Source organism: Chionomys nivalis, chromosome 11 (assembly GCF_950005125.1).
Source record: "Chionomys nivalis chromosome 11, mChiNiv1.1, whole genome shotgun sequence".
Classification (NCBI taxonomy): Eukaryota; Metazoa; Chordata; class Mammalia; order Rodentia; family Cricetidae; genus Chionomys; species Chionomys nivalis.
Window position 1 is genome coordinate 25,485,575 of NC_080096.1, and position 19,544 is coordinate 25,505,118.

The window sequence follows — 19,544 nt, forward strand, 5'->3', positions numbered from 1 at the left end:
ATGCTGGTGCACACTTACTCCGCCATGGTGAGTAGTCCCGGGCACACTCGGCGGGGAGTGGGTGATCGAGGAACCTGGGTACTGGAACTTCCAAACCTCCTACCCCCTGCGCCAACGAAATCGCGAGGGAAGGGTGACACAGGACCTCTGCCAGGCTGAGAAAGTGGTGGCAGGAGCCCGAGGTCCCCAGCCTGGGAGTTCTGCCCGCAGGGCATTCACTCGTGGACAGCAGCAGGACCCTCGCGAGCTGAGGGGCACCTCTCGGGCTGCTGTCTTTTTAGCCTCTAATGGCTCGCCTAACACACGCCTCTCCTTCTGCAGGAGCGCCCCGACGGGCTGGCCGCAGCGGCTGGCGGGACCCGCCTGTCATCTCTGCCCCAGGCGGCCTACGGACCCGCACCGCCACTGTGCCACACGCCCGCCGCTACTGCCGCCGCGGACTTTCAGCCTCCTTACTTCCCGCCACCCTACCCGCAGCCGCCGCTGCCCTACGGCCAGGGCCCCGACGCCACAGCCGCCTTTCCGCACCTGGCCGCGGACCCTTACGGCGGTCTAGCACCCCTGGCACAGCCTCAGCCGCCGCAGGCTGCCTGGGCCGCGCCCCGCGCTGCCACCCGCGCCCACGAAGAGCAGCCCGGCTTGCTGGCGCCACCCGCCCGCGCTCTGGGCCTCGACCCGCGCAGAGACTACGCTGCCGCGGTACCCCGGCTCCTGCACAGCCTCGCCGACGGCGCGCACGGCCTGGCAGATGCTCCCCTTGGTCTTCCCGGGCTAGCGGCGCCCCCCGGCCTGGAGGAACTGCAGGTGAGACCAGAAGGGCCCGGGATGGACCGGGATGGGCAGCGATTTAGCATCCTGGCTGGAAAAAAAAAAAAAAAAACAAAAGCAGGATTCCCGACTCTTCTCCCAGCTGCAACTTCTACATTTATGCCTCTGTCAGGAAGTCCTTGGCTAGGTGCTGTCTGTCAGGAAGTCCTTGGCTAGTTGCTGTCTGACAAAAAGGCGGCCTCGAAACTGAGTAGGACGGCAGCAACCCTCTTGGAATCACTTCTTTCTCTCCCCACTGTGGGACTGAGCCACGTTGGGCATCCACGCCCAGCCCCAGTCTTCTGGAGCAGCCTAGGCTGGGGTTTAAAGAGGCTCAGTAGTTGTCTGTCTAAGGCAAGGAGATCATCCAGGCAGGACTGCGGCTTGGGCGCAGATGGTGCCGAGCCCAAGCGATTCCTGGTCACGCCCGTCCTCCTGGTAGCCGCCTCAGGCAGCCGGTGGTGAGCATAGGGCGGAGCAGATGTGGACTAAGGGGCAACCCGGGCTTGGGAAGCGACAGCTGACTAGGTCCTTGAGCGCCCTTACTGTCATCCTCTTCTATTTGCAGGCGATAGACGACCCGGGAATGAGCCTCCTGGACCAATCCGTGATCAAGAAAGGTAAGGAATGGTGTGCAACTTCCAGGGCAGAGCCAGGCGTGATGGTGCAGGCCCCGGGCCGCACAGACCCATTTTCTTCTCCCTGGCCGTTGTTTCCTGTGCGTCGCCAGGCTCAGTGGCCATGGAGTATCCTTCTCAGCCCAGGAGAAGGCTAGTGGCGCTAGCTGGACTATTTTACTCAGGAGTTTGTCTCCGGAGGTGGGCCGCACTCTCTAAGCTACAACTGCACTGGCTCTCCTCTGGGAAAGGAGGGCGTTTTTTTTGTGGATCTGGAGTTTATTTGTAGAACGAGTTAAACCACTTCCCTGTTTCCTAAGGAATGGGAATGGGAGTGCTGTTCCCACACATTTTGTTCGATGATTTCCATTTTATTGAGTTTTAACACTTTGGAGCCTGGCAAATACTTTCTGCTCCTTTTTTCCCAGCAGAATCTCGGCGGGCCTTGCATCCTCCCCACCTCCCAGGGCTGGGGTATTTTCTTGGAGTTGAAGCCTCGTAAAGCATTTAGGATTGGAGGAACTGCGTTGGGCAGTGTGCTCTGGGGCAGACCTGCTGTCCCCCGGGAAGTCTGCATCTCTGGGCTCAGGGTTCTGTGCAGACTGTTTGTTCCTCTTCTAGGCAGCAGTGTTTCTTGGTGTGTGTGTTTGTTATTGCGAGTGTGTTTGTGATTTGTATCTGTGTGTACTGGGATGTATATTTTACACTTGGGGTTCTCTTGTGTACCTGCCATGTGTCCTGAAATTTGTCATTGATATTCGAGGCGTTCTAAGGCTGTGAGGCCCTCTCCTTGGCGGTTTCATTTTGTTTTGTTTGCCTCCCGTATCTGTGTCTTTTTGTATTAGTAAAAGGCAGAGGTGCGAGACACCTCTTGAATGGATTTTTCAGCCTGAAGACCAAGTTCTGATCGTGAAAAAGAGGCAAATTAGACAGAAACAGAGAGACCCAGGCCATGGGCAAGCTCCTTGGATTTGGGGTGGGTGCCCAAAGGAATTCAGAGGCACACAGGAGCCTGTAGTGCCGGAGGGCAGGCGCACTCCCGCGGGATTTGGCCAGAGCTGTTTTTCAAACAAGTGAATTCAAGCCCAAGCTGTTTGCCCTGCATAGGTTCTCAGAGGAGGCTTGCCGTGGGAGTGGAGACATAGAAGGGGCTGGACTTCCAGGAATTAAAGTTACGTATGGAATTAGGGGGGTGAGAGATCACACCTCCTAGAACTTGGTGAGGGGTGTCTTCAGGAATCTGGGATTGTCACCAGAAGCTGGGAGTACAGGGAAGATGCTGGGGACCCATTGTCCCCCTCACCAGTGCTTTGCTATCTGCACTTTATTGGGTTCCTGGACAACTCTTGTTTTGACCTGGTAGAAGGGAAAGTTGGGTCTGGATTCTATTTCTTTTTTTTTTTTTTTTTTTTTTTTTGGTTTTTCGAGACAGGGTTTCTCTGTGGTTAACCTGCCCCTGGGCTCTTTGCAAGGCCCCAGATCCTGGCTCCTGCTAACTCAAGGACAGGGAATCCCGGTTCACTGACTCCCTAGAGACACCCAAGTCCTTTATTTGGAGAAGGGACTCCGGTATTTTCAGATAGAAGAATCTGCTGTTGGTCTGAGTGTTCCCTGTGGGTTCCTGGGGCCTATGGGGGGGGCGGGGGCTACCCAGATCTGAAAGTGCACATTCGGGAAACAGCAGTGCTTACCCACAGAAACTAACTCAAACTGAGGGAGCCTCAAGTCACAGCCTGAGGCACTGTGGGAAGGGAGAGAATAGAGCCGGGGGTGGGGGGCAATCTGCGGAAGAAAGCCTGATCCGCAGCCAGCATGGAGGTCTGCTGCTCAGCGGGCCACTGAAAGAGAAAAGGGTGTCCATGCCAAGGGACAGCGGGCTCTCACGGTCCACCCTAAGAAGACCGGCTTTGGCGAGGCAAGCGGTGCTGTCGCCAGATCGTGTTCCCTGGGGGAGCCTTGCAACACTCAGGTTTTGTTTTTGCTTTTGCCGGGTTCTTCATGGCCAACGCGGGACTCGACTTTGCCTGTTGCAGGGCAAAAGACGACGGGTTAGACCCGGTGTTGGTCCTCGGGGCCCTTCCGACGTCATCGGATGTTTGGTGCTGTGAGCGACCACCTAGCGCCTAAGCCCTTTCTTAGGGAAAGTCAATCTCAGAGCCCTGAAGCGTCCTGGGGTGGAGGGAGCTTGCACCGCTAGGGTTTGGGGTCTAGCACGCGAAACCCTTGCAGCTCCTGCTCCCCCCCCCACCCCACCCCCGGCAGAAGTGGTCCTCTTCCTCCGGATGCGGGGAGGCCTCGGGTGTTCATCTCACCAGTGCTGCAAGGCACTGGAGCCTGGACAATCTCACAGCCCAGATCTGAGAGGTGCATCTTTGCGGACTACAGGCACTTGTCCTGGAGAGGAGGGGCCAGGGGTGTCTGCTCAACCCCGACTTCTAGGTCCGCCCATTGCAGCCACCTTGTGGGTTGGTGGTGGTCGATTACTCTGAAGAAACCGCAGGGCAAAGAGTAGCGCTCCATTTTCTGCGCACAGCTGTCACCTCCAGTTTACAATCTATCGCAGACACTGCAGGGACGACTGAAGGGGAGAAGGCGATGCTCCGTAGTATTTTCCAGCCAAGAGGGTGGGGTGTCTATGCAGGACGTCCTGCGAGCTCACAGGAGAGAGAAGTTGGGAAGCTTCCTAAAGGACAGGCATTTATAAGGCGCTTGGCGTGGGGCTACTCAGTAAGAGTGCTTGGTTTTGAAGTCTGAGCACGCTGGGACAGAGGATATAGAAAGGGCACCGTTACTTCCTGGCGCTACAGCACAGCCGCACAAGCGCTTTTCCTGTGAAAAAACGGAAAAGCGGAGGCGTTGTGGAAATAAAAATGGAGTGGTGTAGAGAGGTCAGAAACGCCCTGGAAGCCTAGTGTGGTGGCGTACGCCTTTAATCCCAAACACCCAGGAGGCAGAGGAAGAGGCAGGCAGATCTCTGTGAGTTTCAAGATAACTAAGAAAAGCACAGAAAAATCTGTCCAATTCTTTCAGTGATGACTGCCTGCACGTGTGTGTGGGAGGGGTGTGGGGGGTGTGGGGGGGTGTGTGCGCGCGCACACGCGCGCCCTGTTAGCTACTCCCTGCCCCAGCAACCCAAAATTCTTCAGGCTGAATCGGTGCCTCATAAGCCCCTCCTCCACAAGAAGCTTCTTTTTAAAACCACTCCCCCCCCCTTTGGGTTTTGAATTTTGGCTTTTGGTTTTTTCGAGACAGGATTTCTCTGTGTAGCCCTGACTGTCCTGGAACTCACTCTGTAGATCAGACTGACCTCGAACTCACAAAGATCTGTCTGCCTCTGTGTCACAAATGCTGGGATTAAAGGAATGTGCTACCACAGACTGGCCAGTATGCCTTTTTATTCATTTATGTGTGTATGTGTGTAGGCAGGTGGGTAGGTCAAAAATCAGTTTACAGGAGGTTCTCTCTTTCCACCTTTATGCCGGTTCCAAGGATCAAACTCACGTTCTCAGCCTGGACAGCCAGTTCCCTGGCCCCGTAAAAAATACATTAATGTATTGTTTAAAAATTGAGACTAATGTAAACAAATGCATGATGAGCTATTCAATTTTTACATGAAATCAGAATCTAGCCCAGCATTTCCATAGCTCTTCTTCATTTGCCTGCTAAGACTTTCACCCTGTAAGGCAAGAAAGAATTATTGCACATACAGAAATAATTTTAAATTTTCCTGAGGATAGTAGGGACCGTAGAGTACATAAGAATTTAAGGTGTGTGCCAACATCGCCAAGCTCAATTTAGTGGTTTCATTGTTTTATATTTATTCATTTATTTTGTGTTTTGTGGGGATTGGTTCTCTCCTTTCATCCTGCGAGTGCCAGGGATCAAATCCAGGTCATCAGGTTTGGTGCCAGTTCCCTTCCTCACCAAGCGACTCACCATCCAATTTAATGTTTTTTTTTTTTTTTCAAAAAAAGAATAAGTGTACGCCGGGCGGTGGTGGCACACACCTTTAATCCCAGCACTTGGGAGGCAGAGGCAGGCGGATCTCTGTGAGTTCGAGACCAGCCTGGTCTACAGAGCTAGTTCCAGGACAGGAACCAAAATCACAGAGAAACCCTGTCCCGAAAAACCAAAAAAAAAAAAAAAAAAAAAAAAGAATAAGTGTATAGAGTTGTATAATCACTACCACAACCCATTTGAGACACATCGGTCACCCCTCAAAGCACCTTTATTCCTGTCTATAGTTACTCCATGTTCTTGCCTCAAACCTTGGGCAATGCCTGATCTGCTTTTGCTCCACAAATTTGCATATTCTGGAATGCCCTATGGATATGTGGATTTGCATCTAGGTTTGTTTGCATCTTGGTTCTTTTAGCAAATGTTTTCAGGGTTTGTCTCCACTGTAACATATTACAGATATGTCAGATACTGGGTTTGTATTTTGTTTTTGTTGTTTGGATTTGTATTGCTGAGTAATGTACTATTTCTCTGAGTGACTTTCATTTTAACCTTCTTGGGAGATGGAGAGATGGAATTGCTGCTCTCTGTGGTCATTTTATTTATTTATTTATCAGTCAGAGGAGTGTGCATGGGTGTATGTGTGCCATGGATGCACAGTTAGAGGACAGCTTGCAGAAACTGGTTCTCTCCTTTTGCTGTGTTGGCACTGCGCACTGAACTCTGGTCACTATTATTTTCCATGACCAGGGCCTTTTACCCACCGAGCCGTCTCTCCAGACCCTGCTCCATTTATGTTTAATTGTCAAGAAACTTCTAATAAGTGGAATCCATCCGAGGAGGGGTAGAAGGGAGAGAGGAGGGGATGGAGAAAAGGAAAGATGGGAAGGAAGGCTTGGCTGCTTCCTAAAGTGGTTGGATTGTTTCACATCCCTACCGGTACTGTGTGTGTGCTCCAGTTTCTCCACACCCTCACACTTCATATCATCCTTTTATTTATTATTATTATTATTATTTTGGTTTTTCGAGACAGGGTTTCTCTGTGCTTTTGGAGCCTGTCCTGAAACTAGCTCTTGTAGACCAGGCTGGTCTCGAACTCACAGAGATCCACCTGCCTCTGCCTCCCAAGTGCTGGGATTAAAGGCGTGCACCACCACCGCCCGGCTATATCCTTTTATTAAACCATCTACAGTCTCCATGTTGTTTTAATTTGCATTTTCCTAATGACTACTGGTGTTAAGTATTTTCCATGTGTTTAACGGTCAGTTATTTTATTCTTTATTATTTTTTTTATTTTTATTTTTTGGTTTTCCAAGACAGGGTTTCTTTGTAGCTCTGGAGCCTGTCCTGGAACTAGCTCTTGTAGATCAGGCTGGCCTCGAACTCACAGAGATCCGCCTGCCTCCACTCCTGAATGCTGGGATTAAAGGCGTGCGCCACCACCGCCCAGCCAGTTATCTTATTCTTTTTAATGAAGTGTCTTTAGACATTTTCCTCCTGTCTGTCTATGATTCTTCTCCTCCCCCTTCTTCCTCCTCTTTTTTATTCTGGAGATGGAGTTCACAGCCTAGTGTGCTCAGCCAAAGCTCTGCCACTAAACTGCATCTCCAGCCCCGAGCCTTTGTTTCTTTAAAGATTATGTTATGTGAATATGTGTGTATCTACACACAAATGCAGGTGCATTTTTGCATTGTGTCCTCTTAACTGTTGAACTGTTGAGCCATCTCTCCAGCCCTGGAGCCCTAGGTTTCTTTTGTTTTTAATTTTTTAATGTATATGGATATTTTGCCTGCATTAGGTCTGCGCACCACATTCATGCAGTGTCCATAACAGCCACAAGGGGGGATTGAATCTCTTGGATTAGAGTTATAGACGGCTGTTCCTGCGACGTGGGTGCTGGGAATTGAACCCTGGTCCTCTGGAAGACCAGCCAGTGCTCTTAATTGCTAAGTCATCTCTCCCAATCCAAGCCTGAGTTTTTTTGGCAGAATTTCTGCTATGTTGCCCAGACTGGCCGTAAACTTTCTATCCTATCACCTCTTCCACGTGCTGAGATGACAGTGTGTGCACCCACCAGGCCTGGCTGTGTTTTTATTTTCTGAAATACAAAAGTTTTTGAATTTCAATGATGTCCAACATATAATTGCTTTTTCTTATCTGTTGTATTTTGGGTATCGTGACTGAGAATTCTTTGTCTTTGTCCAACTCAAGGTCTTGAAAGTTTTATCCTATATTTTCTTCTAAAAGGAACATTAGCACATTTTCTTTCTGTCTATTTTCTTTCTTTTCCTTTTTTTTTTTTTTTTTTGGTTTTTCGAGACAGGGTTTCTCTGTATAACAGCCCTAGCCATCCTGGAACTAGCTCTGTAGACCAGGCTGGCCTCAAACTCACAGAGATCCTCTTGCCTCTGCCTCTCAAGTGCTGGGATTAATGGCATGTGCCACCACCGCCCAGCTTTAGCACACTTTCTAGAACTGTCCATTGTAGACAGAGTCTACTACTTGGCAAAGAGTTGAGATTTGGAGAGGAACTAGGAGTCCTTGTGTTGTTGTTGTTGTGTCTTAAGAAGATGTGAATGACTTCTGCATGAAATATGGGCAACACCAGGGTCAGACCACTTTGGCTTCAGGAGTCACTGTGCTGGGGTCTGCCCTGTGCGTATGAGGGCAAACAGCGTGTTACATGGTGTCTCACCCTTATTGCTGTACCTACCGTAAGGAAACATTGTTGGTTGTTTTTTTTTTTTCATTTTGTTTTATTTATTTTTATTTGAGGTAGGGTCTCACATTGGCCTTGAACTCACAATTCTGCCTCATGGTGGTTGGAATTAAAGGCATGTGTCCCTATGCCCAGCAGGAAATGCTGTTCTTGTACACACAGCTTTGTAACATATGCTAAGCGGTCCACAAAGCCTTGGTCTTTCTCCCATCTCACAGGGCCAGGCCTTAGGGGACACCAGGCTTTAGTAAGAACTCTGTGAAAGAGAAAAACTTCTGGCCTTCCCGTTCTCCTGACACCACCCTCTGGCTAGGCGTCATGGAGAGAGGAAAGTCACATGTGTGTACTTGTGTGTGTATGTGCACACGCATGCTGGCACATCTATGCCATGGGGACATGTGTAGAAGTCACGTGACAAATTTTGGGAGCCAGTTCTTACATTCTACCTTGTCAAGACTCTCTGGTTTCTTTTCTTCTTTCTTTGTTTGTTTTTTGTTTTGTTTTTATCATGACAGGGTCTCACTATTTTTATCTCTTGCGCTTCTGGAACTCACTAGGTAGACCAGGCTGGCCACAAACTCATGGAGATCCACTTGCCTCTGCTTTCCTGAGTGCTTGGATTAAAGGTATGTTTTTTGCCTCTTCAAACTCCAAGTTAGCTGGTACGCGAGCTCCCAGGTGATTCTCCTTGTCTCACTTTCTAGTTATTCATAGGAGCGCTGAGTGACAGATGCATGCCACTACATCCAGTTCTGTATGTGAGTTTGGGAATCAAAGTCAGGATATCAGGTTTGTGCTGCAAACAGTTTTATCCACGGAGCCATTTCACCTGTCCACAGTTTTCTTTCTTTCTTTCTTTCTTTCTTTCTTTCTTTCTTTCTTTCTTTCTTTCTTATCTTTTCTTTTCTTTTCTTTTTTGTTCGTTTGCTTGTTTGTTTTGAGATAGGGTTTCTCTGTGTAGCTCTGGCTATCCTGGAATTATCTCTGTAGACCAGTCTGGCCTTGAACTCACAGTAATCCACCTGCCCCTGCTTCTCAAGTGATGGGATTAAAGGTGTGCGCCATCACCACCTGGCCAGTCTTCATCTTTTAAAGTCAAGTTTGATGTATAGAATATATAATGCCCATTTCTATGACAAATGTGTTTGGAGCTATGGGACCACAAAAATCAAGCTACAGAAAAGCTCTGTTGGGGCTGGAGAGATGGCTCAGTGGTTAAGAGCACTGACTGCTCTTCCAGAGGACCTGAGTTCAATTCCCAGCAACCACATGGTGGCTCACAGCCGTCTATAATGAGACCTAGCGCCTCCTTCTGGCTTGCGGGCACACATGGAAGGAATGCTGTACACATAATAAATAAATAAATATTAAAAAAAAAAAAGAAGAAAGAAAAGCTCTGTTACCCTAGGTCCTGTCAGGATAGAACAGAGATACAGGTAGAGTGACATGGGCACAGTTGCACTCTCTCTCTCTCTCTCTCTCTCTCTCTCTCTCTCTCTCTCTCTCACACACACACACACACACACACACACACACAGACACACACACAGACACACACACATAGAGACACACACAGGGCTAGAGACATAGGTGGGGAGAGGCAGTACCTACTTGCTTGTCCAGTTTTGCTGTCCCTGGAAAACCCTTGTTCCTCACTCTGGGGCAAGGTTGGGATCAGGGAGAGCAGGAACAAAGCAGCTCTGCCTTTATTTGGAATTCTGAGATCTTGTTCATCATGGATTTTGCTTCTCTTTTTCATCTTTTACATACGACTTTATATTTAAAAAACAAACAAACAAACATGAGGATTGCAGGTGTAGTGGCACATGCCTTGAGTCCCTGTACTCACAGGCAGGTGGGTCTCTATAATTTCAAGACCAGCCTGGTCTACACATCAAGTTCCGGGCCACCCAGAGCAGTATAATGAGACCCTATCTCTACAGTAAACAAACAAACAAGCAGGAGTCAGTGAGAGGGCTCAGCAGGTAAAGGTGGCCTCTAAACCTGCTGATTTGAGTTTGATCCCTAAGAAAGACAGAATCTCCTGAAAGTTGGTTTCTGCTCTCCACACACAAGCTGTGGAGACACACAATAAACAAAGATGTAAAATACCCACCAGGCCTTCGTGGCACAGGAGACTGAGTAACTTAGTAAGACCGTTTTCTAAGTAAACACATACATGGGCAAGTAGGAATATAGGTCAGTGGCAAAGGGTTTGCTTAGCATTGCGAGGGCCTGGGCTAGATCTTCTGGACTGGGGGAAGAAAAGACATTTGCATGGTGGCCCTCAGTTCCAAAACCTCCTGCACTCATCCACATTCACTGATGACTCCCTGTGCCGAGGCCCCGCCCCCCACAGACTCCTAGCTGGTGGGAAGGCAGCTGTGGAAACGGACAAGGACATTGAGAGCTGTGAGGATGGGGTCGGGTATACAAGGGGCTGAGGTGGAAGTGGGGCAGCAAACTGCCCACAAAATGGTGCTGAAGCTGAGGCTGAGTAAGGTGGGGCTTGAAAGAAGAATATTGTGTCTGTGTCCCGGGGAGCAAGTTCTGCTGATGGCAGGAGCCACACAGGGGCCAGGCAGGGGCCTGCTCCAGGCGAGGGACTGTCCTGATCCCACTTCTCCTTATTCGTGGGTATAGCGTATGAACTCAACTTTTGAAGTCTAGGCCTGTGCCACCCACTGTGGTGGCCCACTTGCCACAAAACGCATAAAACTGGGTATTTGAAAAGTGGCCGGCCTGAATGGAGGCAGGCTGTATGTATAAACTGTATTGGATTTTGAAGACTAAATACAAAGAAAAAATGAAATATATCTCATTTTTATCTATTATTACTTTAAAACAATCTATTTAATTTTATGTGCATTGGTGTGAAGATGTCAGACACCCTGGAACTGGAGTTATAGACAGTTGTGAGCTAGCATGGGGGTGCTAAGAATTGAACCCAGGTCCTCTAGAAGAGCAGCCAGTGCTCTTAACCACTGAGTCATCTCTCCAGCCCCTTCATTAATGATTTTTTTAAATATTGACTGCATGTTGAAATTACTATAGTTCTGATTAGGATAAATAAAATAGATAAGCCCTTATATACTATTGAATATATTATCACAAATCTCATATTTCTCTGTTCTATTTATTTGTTTATTTTGAGACAGGGTCTCAGTCTGTATTACTGGTTGGCCCAGGACTCACAGGAACCCATTTGCCTGCCTCTGCCTCCCAAATTCTGGGATTAAAATCGTGTGCCACCACTGCTCTGCCCATTACTTTTTAATGCTGTGCCCCAAATTATGTTCCTATGGGTCAGTTTTTAGTATAGAGCCTAAAGGACAAATGAGGACCGTTGTGGACTGTCAGTTAAAGATGTGTTACATTTGTTTATGCTCTGGAACATTTGTTTAATGATGCAAAGAGTGTTGCTTTTTTTTGGATTCTGGAACTTGCTCCGTAGACCAGGCTGGTCTCGAACTCACAGAGATCCACCTGCCTTTGCCTCCCGAGTGCTGGGATTAAAGGCGTGCGCCACCACCACCTGCTGTGTTGCATCCTTTTATGTCATATTTGTTTAACTCTGTGAAGCTGTGCTACTTTGCCTGCCTAAAACACCCAATTGGCCTAAAAAAGAGCTGAGGGATGGGCAGGGCTGCCAGGCAGAGAGAATGAATAGAAGAGAAGAGAGGGAGCGGAAAAAGGAGGAGAGGAGGACGCCAGGGGCCAGCCACCCAGACACACAGCAAATCCCAGAGTAAGAAATAAAGAAGGTATATAGAACAGAGAAAGACAAAAACCCAGCGGCAAAAGGTAGATGGGATGATTAAATTAAGAAAAGTGGCGCACACCTTTAATCCCAGCACTCAGGAGGCAGAGGCAGGTGAATCTTCTGTGAGCTAGTTCAAGGCCAGCCTGAGTCTACAAAAAAAAAAAAAAAAAAAAGAGAGAGAGAGAGAGAGAGAGAGAGAGAGAGAGAGAGAGAGAGAGAGGGTTAGAAACAAGCCTAACTAGGGCCAGGAATTTATAAGAAAGAATAAGACTCTGTGTGATTGTTGGGAGCTGATGGCAGGCCCCCCAAAGAGCAAAGTGCCAAAAGAATAAAGAGTCAAAAAACAAAAAGCAAAACCAAAGAGCATCCTCCTATCTGGTTATGAGCTAGGATCTGATTCTCAGGGAGCTAGCCAGGCAGGTTGCAGGCTATGGAGTGACCCTCTAGACTACGGCAGGGGGAGCAGAGCAAGGGCTGTGCAGATAAGTGTCTGTGTGCATGGGAGGAGAGCCTGCCTCTCAGGCAGGTAAGAATGGAAGCCACAGGACATGGCCCTGTGAGGAGTGTAGCAGAGAAGACTAGAATTACAGAGGTTTCTGGCTAAAGCCAGGTAGGATTGGTTCTCCCTGGAGGGAAAATGTTGGGGTTGTGCCTTCTTGGGATCAGGTTCTCTTTAATCTCTGTAATCTTGAGGTCTAGGACTTCTTGACTTGAGGGAGCAGGCCAAGTATTTTCTCAGTAGTAGCAAGGCTTAGAGCCCTGCCTTTGAGACGCTGGTCCTGGGTTTGCTGCTAGCTCAGTCTGCCAGCTAGATGATCTCACCTTCTGGGCTTCTGTCTCCCCATCCGTACAATGGGAACAACAGCCCCATCATGGACTGTCCCAAAGGTTCGAGGGGTGAGGTATAACCTGAATGCATGCAGCAGGGGGCGCTCAGCATTCCAGCCCAGACTCCCCATGGATTTCTGCTCCCACCACACTCAGGCCTTCTCCACCAAGGCCTCACGTCCTTGAAAGAGGAAACCAAGAGGCCTCCAAAGAAGTGCGTGCCTGGCCCCTTCCTTCCTCTGCAATTAAGGGAGATGGGGTCCATGCATGGAGAACTTCCTTTCTTTATTTTATTTATTTGTTTGTTTGTTTGTTTATTTATTGGTTTTTCAACCCAGGGTTTCTCTGTGGAACAGCTCTGGCTGGCCTGAATCTCGCTCTGTAGACCAGGCTGGTCTCGAACTCACAGAGATCTGTCTGCCTCTGCCTCCCTAGTGATGGGATTGAAGGCGTGCACCACCCCTGTCTGGCAGGGGAACTTCCTTTCTGAGTCAAGAGTTAGTACATTCTCTGTGGTTCCCCTCCTTGCCCTACACAGAGAACATTTAGGAGAGGGTGTTGTGGGGCACACAGACCCTTATTCCCTGTCTTCTGGACCTGGAAGGGAGGGGGAAAGCTGGAGGGCTCCTGGGGCTCTAACCTCCTGTTTCCAGCACGTGGGACTCCAAAACCCCCGGGATGAGAGGGTGAGATTCATAGTAGAGAAGGGGACTTGGGAATCTGGGAGATTTCCTAACCCTGTCACAGGGATTCAGGAATCCCGCCTCATCTTAAGAGTCCTTTTCCTCGCGTCCAGAGAAAAACTCTGATGACAGCACCACCTGGCTGACGCCAAGCTTTAAGAGGGAACCAGCGGACTCAGGAAGGGGGTGCCAGGGCAAGAGCCAGACAGCTCAGGGTTCAGATTTGCACCCATCAACTTACTTGGGTCTGTTACTTCCATCTCACTGTGCCTCAGTTTCTCCCTTTGTAAAGCAAGGGTATTAGAACCCTCCTTCTGCAAAGTGTTGGAATCCCTCAACATCCACAGTTGGTGGTACGTCAGCCTGCCTGCATCACAGCTGACGACGCCTGTCCTGCGGTCGGTCGCTGACTCGGTGTCCCCTCTCTCTCTCCCCTTGCTTCTTCTGCTCCACAGTCCCCATTCCCTCCAAAGTCGGCAGCCTCTCCGCCCTCTCCCTGGCCAAAGACAGCCTGGTTGGCGGCATCAGCAATCCCAGTGAGGTCTTCTGCTCCGTGCCTGGCCGGCTGTCGTTGCTCAGCTCAACATCCAAGTACAAGGTGACCGTGGGGGAGGTGCAGCGGCGACTCTCACCTCCAGAGTGCCTCAACGCCTCCCTCCTGGGGGGTGTCCTCCGAAGGTAGGAAGGCCAGCCCACAACCCTACACAGCACCCAGCCAAAATCTTTAGTCTCTCCAGACCTCACGGCATCAGAGCCTCACTCCAGGCCCCAACATCATCCCCGCCTCAGTTTCTCTGATAGAGCAGTGCCTAGGGACTCAGGATGGTACATGGTCTGGGGTGGCTGGCCGAGGTCCTGGCACCTCCCATGAGTTGTTGGGTCTGAGATTGAGCAGGGCCAGAGAATGAAGACAAAGAAAAAGACACCTGCACTAAGTAGGTGGGGCAGGGCTGGTTCTGGGAAGAGTGGCTCTTCCCTTAGCTCTTCCCCAGGGCAGCACAGGCCTCATTGGTGTGAGTCTGGAGTGAGCCGCATGATGGGCCAAGATTTTCTCTCTGCATGTTCTTGTGTCTCGGCAGGGGATCTGCTTCAGGGATAAGCTGTAATGATCTAAGGACTGCATGTGTATGTGTGGTATGATGGCCAAGAGTGGGTTATACCAGGGTGAGGTTCTGCATTAGTTGGGAATGTGTGGCCTACAGTGGGTTCCCTGCACATACATGTGCAATTGCATGTGCACCTGCAGGTTTATTGGCTTGCTGCCCCCCCCCCTCCAGACAGGGTTTCTCTGTGTAGCTTTGGCTGTCCTAGAACTAGCTCTGTAGACCAGGCTGGCCATAAACTCACAGAGCTCCTCCCGCCTCTGCCTCCAGAGTGCTGGGATTAAAGGTGCATGCCACCACTGCCCTGCTTCTTTTTTCTTTCTTTATTCTTCTCAAATTTTTTCTTTCCTTTTTTCTATGCAACTAGTTGTTTACATGTGTTTATCTGTGTGTGTGGCTACATTAGTGCTGCTAGGGCTGTCCTCTTACTCTTGATCTCCGAATGTCCCGTATGGACCTGTGTTAAGTCCCTGGGATTGTGTGCACATTTCTGAGATCCTGATGTGCACATGTGTTTCTGCATGTTCCTTGGTGTTCATGTCTGTATGTCTCTAATGTTACTTATGTGTCTCCATTCTTGGAGACACTGAGGGTGGGTTCATCTGTGTATATGTGGCTGACTTTGTATATAGTTGTGCCTCCTTGTGTTTGTTGTCCCTGTGTGTCTCTGTACAGTTTTGTGTGTCCCCAGCAAATGTGCTAAGGTGGGGAAGGAGCCTCAGATGCTACCCTGTCCTTCCCACCCTGGGCTGCCCCTACTATTGAGAGGCCTGGGGCGAAGGCTCTTACAGTGGGGTGCTGCTTCTTATCCAATCCTGACTGCGCAATGGAAGTCAGGACAGGTTGGGATTTGCTCAGAGACCCCAAGGTCATGGCTACACCCAAGCCTTAACAGGGGCTGGTATAGGAACAAGGAAGGTCCTTGGGAGTCACTTAGCCTGTAGGCGGCTCTCTCATCTCATAGCTGTGTGTCTGTCTCTGTCTGTGTATGTTAAGGGCCAAGTCCAAGAATGGGGGCCGGTGTCTGCGGGAGCGACTGGAGAAGATCGGGCTCAACCTGCCAGCTGGCCGTCGGAAGGCAGCTAATGTGACTCTGCTGACCTCTCTGGTGGAAGGTGAGTAAGGCCCGAAGACCATGCATATGAACGGGAGGGGACATGTCATCTAGTGTAGGAGGGTATCCTTTAGCTATGCCCGTGAACATTGCTGTACCGGCACATGTACTCAGTGTGTCATGTATAAAGAAGTATATGTGTGATACGCATGGGCAGTTAACTCATCTGAAGGCTTAATCCATGGTTCGAAATATTTCGAAAAGTTGCACCTGTGCTGCACACATGCAAACATTCTTGGTCATTATTACCAAGGAGGCACGTAGCTCTTTATATACATAGTATCTATATAGTATTAGGGATTTTAAGCCACCAAGGGACAATTTGTAACATACAGGGGGATGCAAGTAGGTTTATATGCAAACACCATGCCATTTTATGTAGGGATTTCAGTGCCCACTTATTTTGGTATCTGTGGGAAATTCTGGAGCTAACCCTTTTTGTTAATGTGTCTGTGCATATATGTGCATATGCAGTGGAGTTACTTGGGGTGTGGTAGGGGAGGGCAAGTGGTCAGTATTTGGATATGGTAAGTAGGTGAGGGGTGCATCCCTCTTCCCTAGAGGTTGCTGACCCTAGACTCTGGTTCTAGGATATACATTGGTCCCAGCTCCATCTCTGAGCCAACGGTGATAGACATGAAGCTGGAACTGAGAAGAAAAAAAAACAGAGAGGGCATCTCCAGAGGCAGGACACTCCTTAGCCAGGGGTTAAGACATTCAAGGCTAGTCTCTGGTTTTCAGAGGCACACCTAGTAACATCCCTTCTTTCCCCAGGAGAAGCTGTACACCTGGCCCGGGACTTTGGTTATGTCTGTGAGACGGAGTTTCCAGCCAAGGCAGCTGCTGAGTACCTATGCCGACAGCACGCTGACCCTGGGGAACTGCACAGCCGCAAGAGCATGCTGCTGGCTGCCAAGTGAGTGAGGAGGCACTGCACATGGCAAACGTGGATGCAACGCAGATACATGTGTCAGACTTATGACTACACACATGTTCATACAGCATATACAGCACCATACATGGCAGCTGGATTCCTTGTTGAAGTTCACATGGGAACACTTGTACATGCCATACAGGCACACATGAGTATTTGTAGATATCTTTACGTACAGTGTTCATCGCATTTAGACTTTTTTTTTTTTTTTTTTTTTTTGGTTTTTCGAGACAGGGTTTCTCTGTGGCTTTGGAGCCTGTCCTGGAACTAGCTTTTGTAGACCAGGCTGGTCTCGAACTCACAGAGATCCGCCTGCCTCTGCCTCCCGAGTGCTGGGATTAAAGGCGTGCGCCACCACCGCCCGGCAAGACTTTGTTTTTTTTGGTTTTTTTTTTTTTGGTTTTTCGAGACAGGGTTTCTCTGTGGTTTTGGAGCCTGTCCTGGAACTAGCTCTTGTAGACCAGGCTGGTCTCGAACTCACAGAGATCCGCCTGCCTCTGCCTCCCAAGTGCTGGGATTAAAGGCGCGCGCCACCACCGCCCCGCCGCATTTAGACTTTGATGAACACTCCCACGAGCTCCCAATGGCACACACAGACACCACAAGTGAACATCTATTATATGCACACATTAAAACCAGTGTCATATGCAGGCTTGCAGCCCATGTATTTCATGGCATGACCAGCCCAGGCCCTGGCACGGGTCCACGGGGGTTATTCTGCTTCTGTGACTTTCTCCTTAAGTCCTCAGGCCATATCTGAGCCTTCTGCAGGTCCCACTGCCACCTCCCTCACCACCGACCGCATGCTGCTATTTCAGGTCTTCTCATCTTCCCCAGGGGTTACTCTAATAAAATACCCTCAGCTGGGTAGCAGCTCACTTCTCATGGTTCTGGAGGCTGTTCAGGACCAGGGCACGGCTTCTGTATATGGTGAGGGCCTGTTTTCTAACATACAAACAGCACTTGATCTTGCTGTGTTCTCCACATGGTAAAGGAGCACAAAGGTATTAATGGCGCCTATGGCAGTGGTTCTCAACCCTGTGGGTTGTGAGCCCATTGGGGGTCACATATCAGAGAGCCTGCATATCAGAAATTTACATGATACATAACAGTAGCAAATTACTGAAAATCATGAAATAATTTTATGATGTGTGTGGGGTACCACAACATGAGAACTGTATTAAAAGGGTCACAGCGTTAGGAGGTTGAGAACCATTGGTCTCTAGGGTTCTAGCCCCATGACTTCATCACCTCCTAAATCTCTATCTTCATCCATATCTCAGGAAAGATTTCAATATATAAAATCCAGAAGGCTACAGGCATTCATTTGGAAGGCAACAGTCTTATTGAGAGATGGGAAGGGCTAGAAGAGATGCAGAGCTCAGAATCCTCTTCTGCAGGCTAAATCCAGATGCCTTGGAGGACCCCCCAGTCTGGACCACTCAAACTTCTAGTCCAGCTGATTTTGTGGGTTTGGTCTTCAAATCACAACTCTGCCCTCCATGTGGGGCTTTCTCCCTTTCAGCAGCAAAGGACTCAGTCTCATAGGACTGCTTATTACAGAGTCCTGGAAGGCGTCTTCCTGCGGCTAGAGGAGCCTGTCCAAAAGGAGCCCGCTTCATTCATGAATATGAGTCAGCTTTTGCATTGAGTGCTCCGGGGACCTTGGTTTGTCTAAGATGCTTGGCCAGACACAGGGATGAGTGATTATGGATTCTCCGACCTGAGTCACACATAGGCTTCAGAAATCTTAGCCACTCATCTGCCTGGAACCATATGATGAGAATGACGGCATAGAGCTGCTGGATGATGTAAGATGACATATACAGATTAGGTCACCTAATCTGTCTGGAACCATATGATGAGAATGACGGTATAGATTTGTTGGCTGACATAAGATGACGTATACAGTGGATATGGTACATCGATATTTGCTGCTATTTTAATTATGCAACCCAGATTCTGGGTTGTTCTCTTAATTTCACAGACAAGCTTCTGTGAAGCACTGTTTGGGTGGAAGGGACCACAGAAAGTTTAAGAGAATAGGCAGCTGAGTTGCATGCATTAGGTAGACAGGACGTCTAAGGGAGAGAAATTCAGGTATTAGCATGAGTTGTTCACAAGTGTGCAGTACTGAGCTGCTGAGCTAACATCTGTGAAAGTCAGTTTCAGTTTTTGCAAAATGGTATTGTTACTTGTCAGGAAGGTCAAATTGTATGGATAGTGTAAATAAAAAATGCAGTAAAATTGCTGGGTGAAGTGGTCCATGTCTCTAAATCCAGCATTTGGAAGGCAGAGACAGGTAGATCTTTGTGAGTTTGAGGCCAGCCTGATCTACATAGAGTGTTCTGGGACAGCTAGGGCTACATAGATAATCCCTGCCTCAAAAAGATCAGCAAGTAGGCTCTCCACTGGGTTTGGAACCTTGTTCTTTAACCTCTGACTGCTCTTCCCACAGGCAGATCTGCAAGGAGTTTGCAGACTTGATGGCTCAGGACCGCTCCCCGCTGGGCAACAGCCGCCCAGCGCTCATCCTGGACCCTGGGGTACAGAGCTGTCTGACACACTTCAGTCTCATCACTCACGGCTTCGGGGGGCCCGCCATCTGTGCTGCCCTCACGGCCTTCCAGAACTACCTGCTGGAGTCGCTCAAAGGACTGGACAAGATGTTTCTAAGCAGCCCGGGCAGCGGGCACGGAGAAACCAAGGCTTCAGAGAAGGATGCCAAGCATCGGAAGTAACCACCTCTTGTTCCGTAGTGAAGTGACTCCCGATGCCTGAGATGAGGCCTTGGCTGCTGCAGGGGCCCTGAAAAGACTAACAGGCGGAATTCCATGCAGGCCACAGAGAGAACTTTTATCCAGAAGCCTGGTTGGGTCAGGGAAGGTTTCTAGAAAGGCTCTGACAGGAAACTGTCATGGAAGTCTGGTTCAGGGGGCAGAACCCTTCCCACTGCGATGCTTGGGCAGCAGTGGGTGCCCTAAGGGGAACGCCATTAACAAATTTGAGGTGCTAATGA

At 49.3% G+C, this 19,544-nt stretch overlaps 1 protein-coding gene across 1 annotated transcript; it reads left to right on the top strand.

Moving 5' to 3' along the window:
* Nucleotides 1–19,266, top strand: Tfap2e (transcription factor AP-2 epsilon). The gene is made up of 7 exons (XM_057784985.1): nucleotides 1–27; nucleotides 322–804; nucleotides 1,376–1,427; nucleotides 13,830–14,052; nucleotides 15,474–15,592; nucleotides 16,366–16,507; nucleotides 18,984–19,266. The coding sequence occupies exons 1-7, from the start codon at nucleotides 1–3 to the stop codon at nucleotides 19,264–19,266; spliced, it is 1,329 nt and encodes a 442-aa protein (XP_057640968.1).
* The last annotated feature ends 278 nt before the right edge of the window (nucleotides 19,267–19,544 follow it).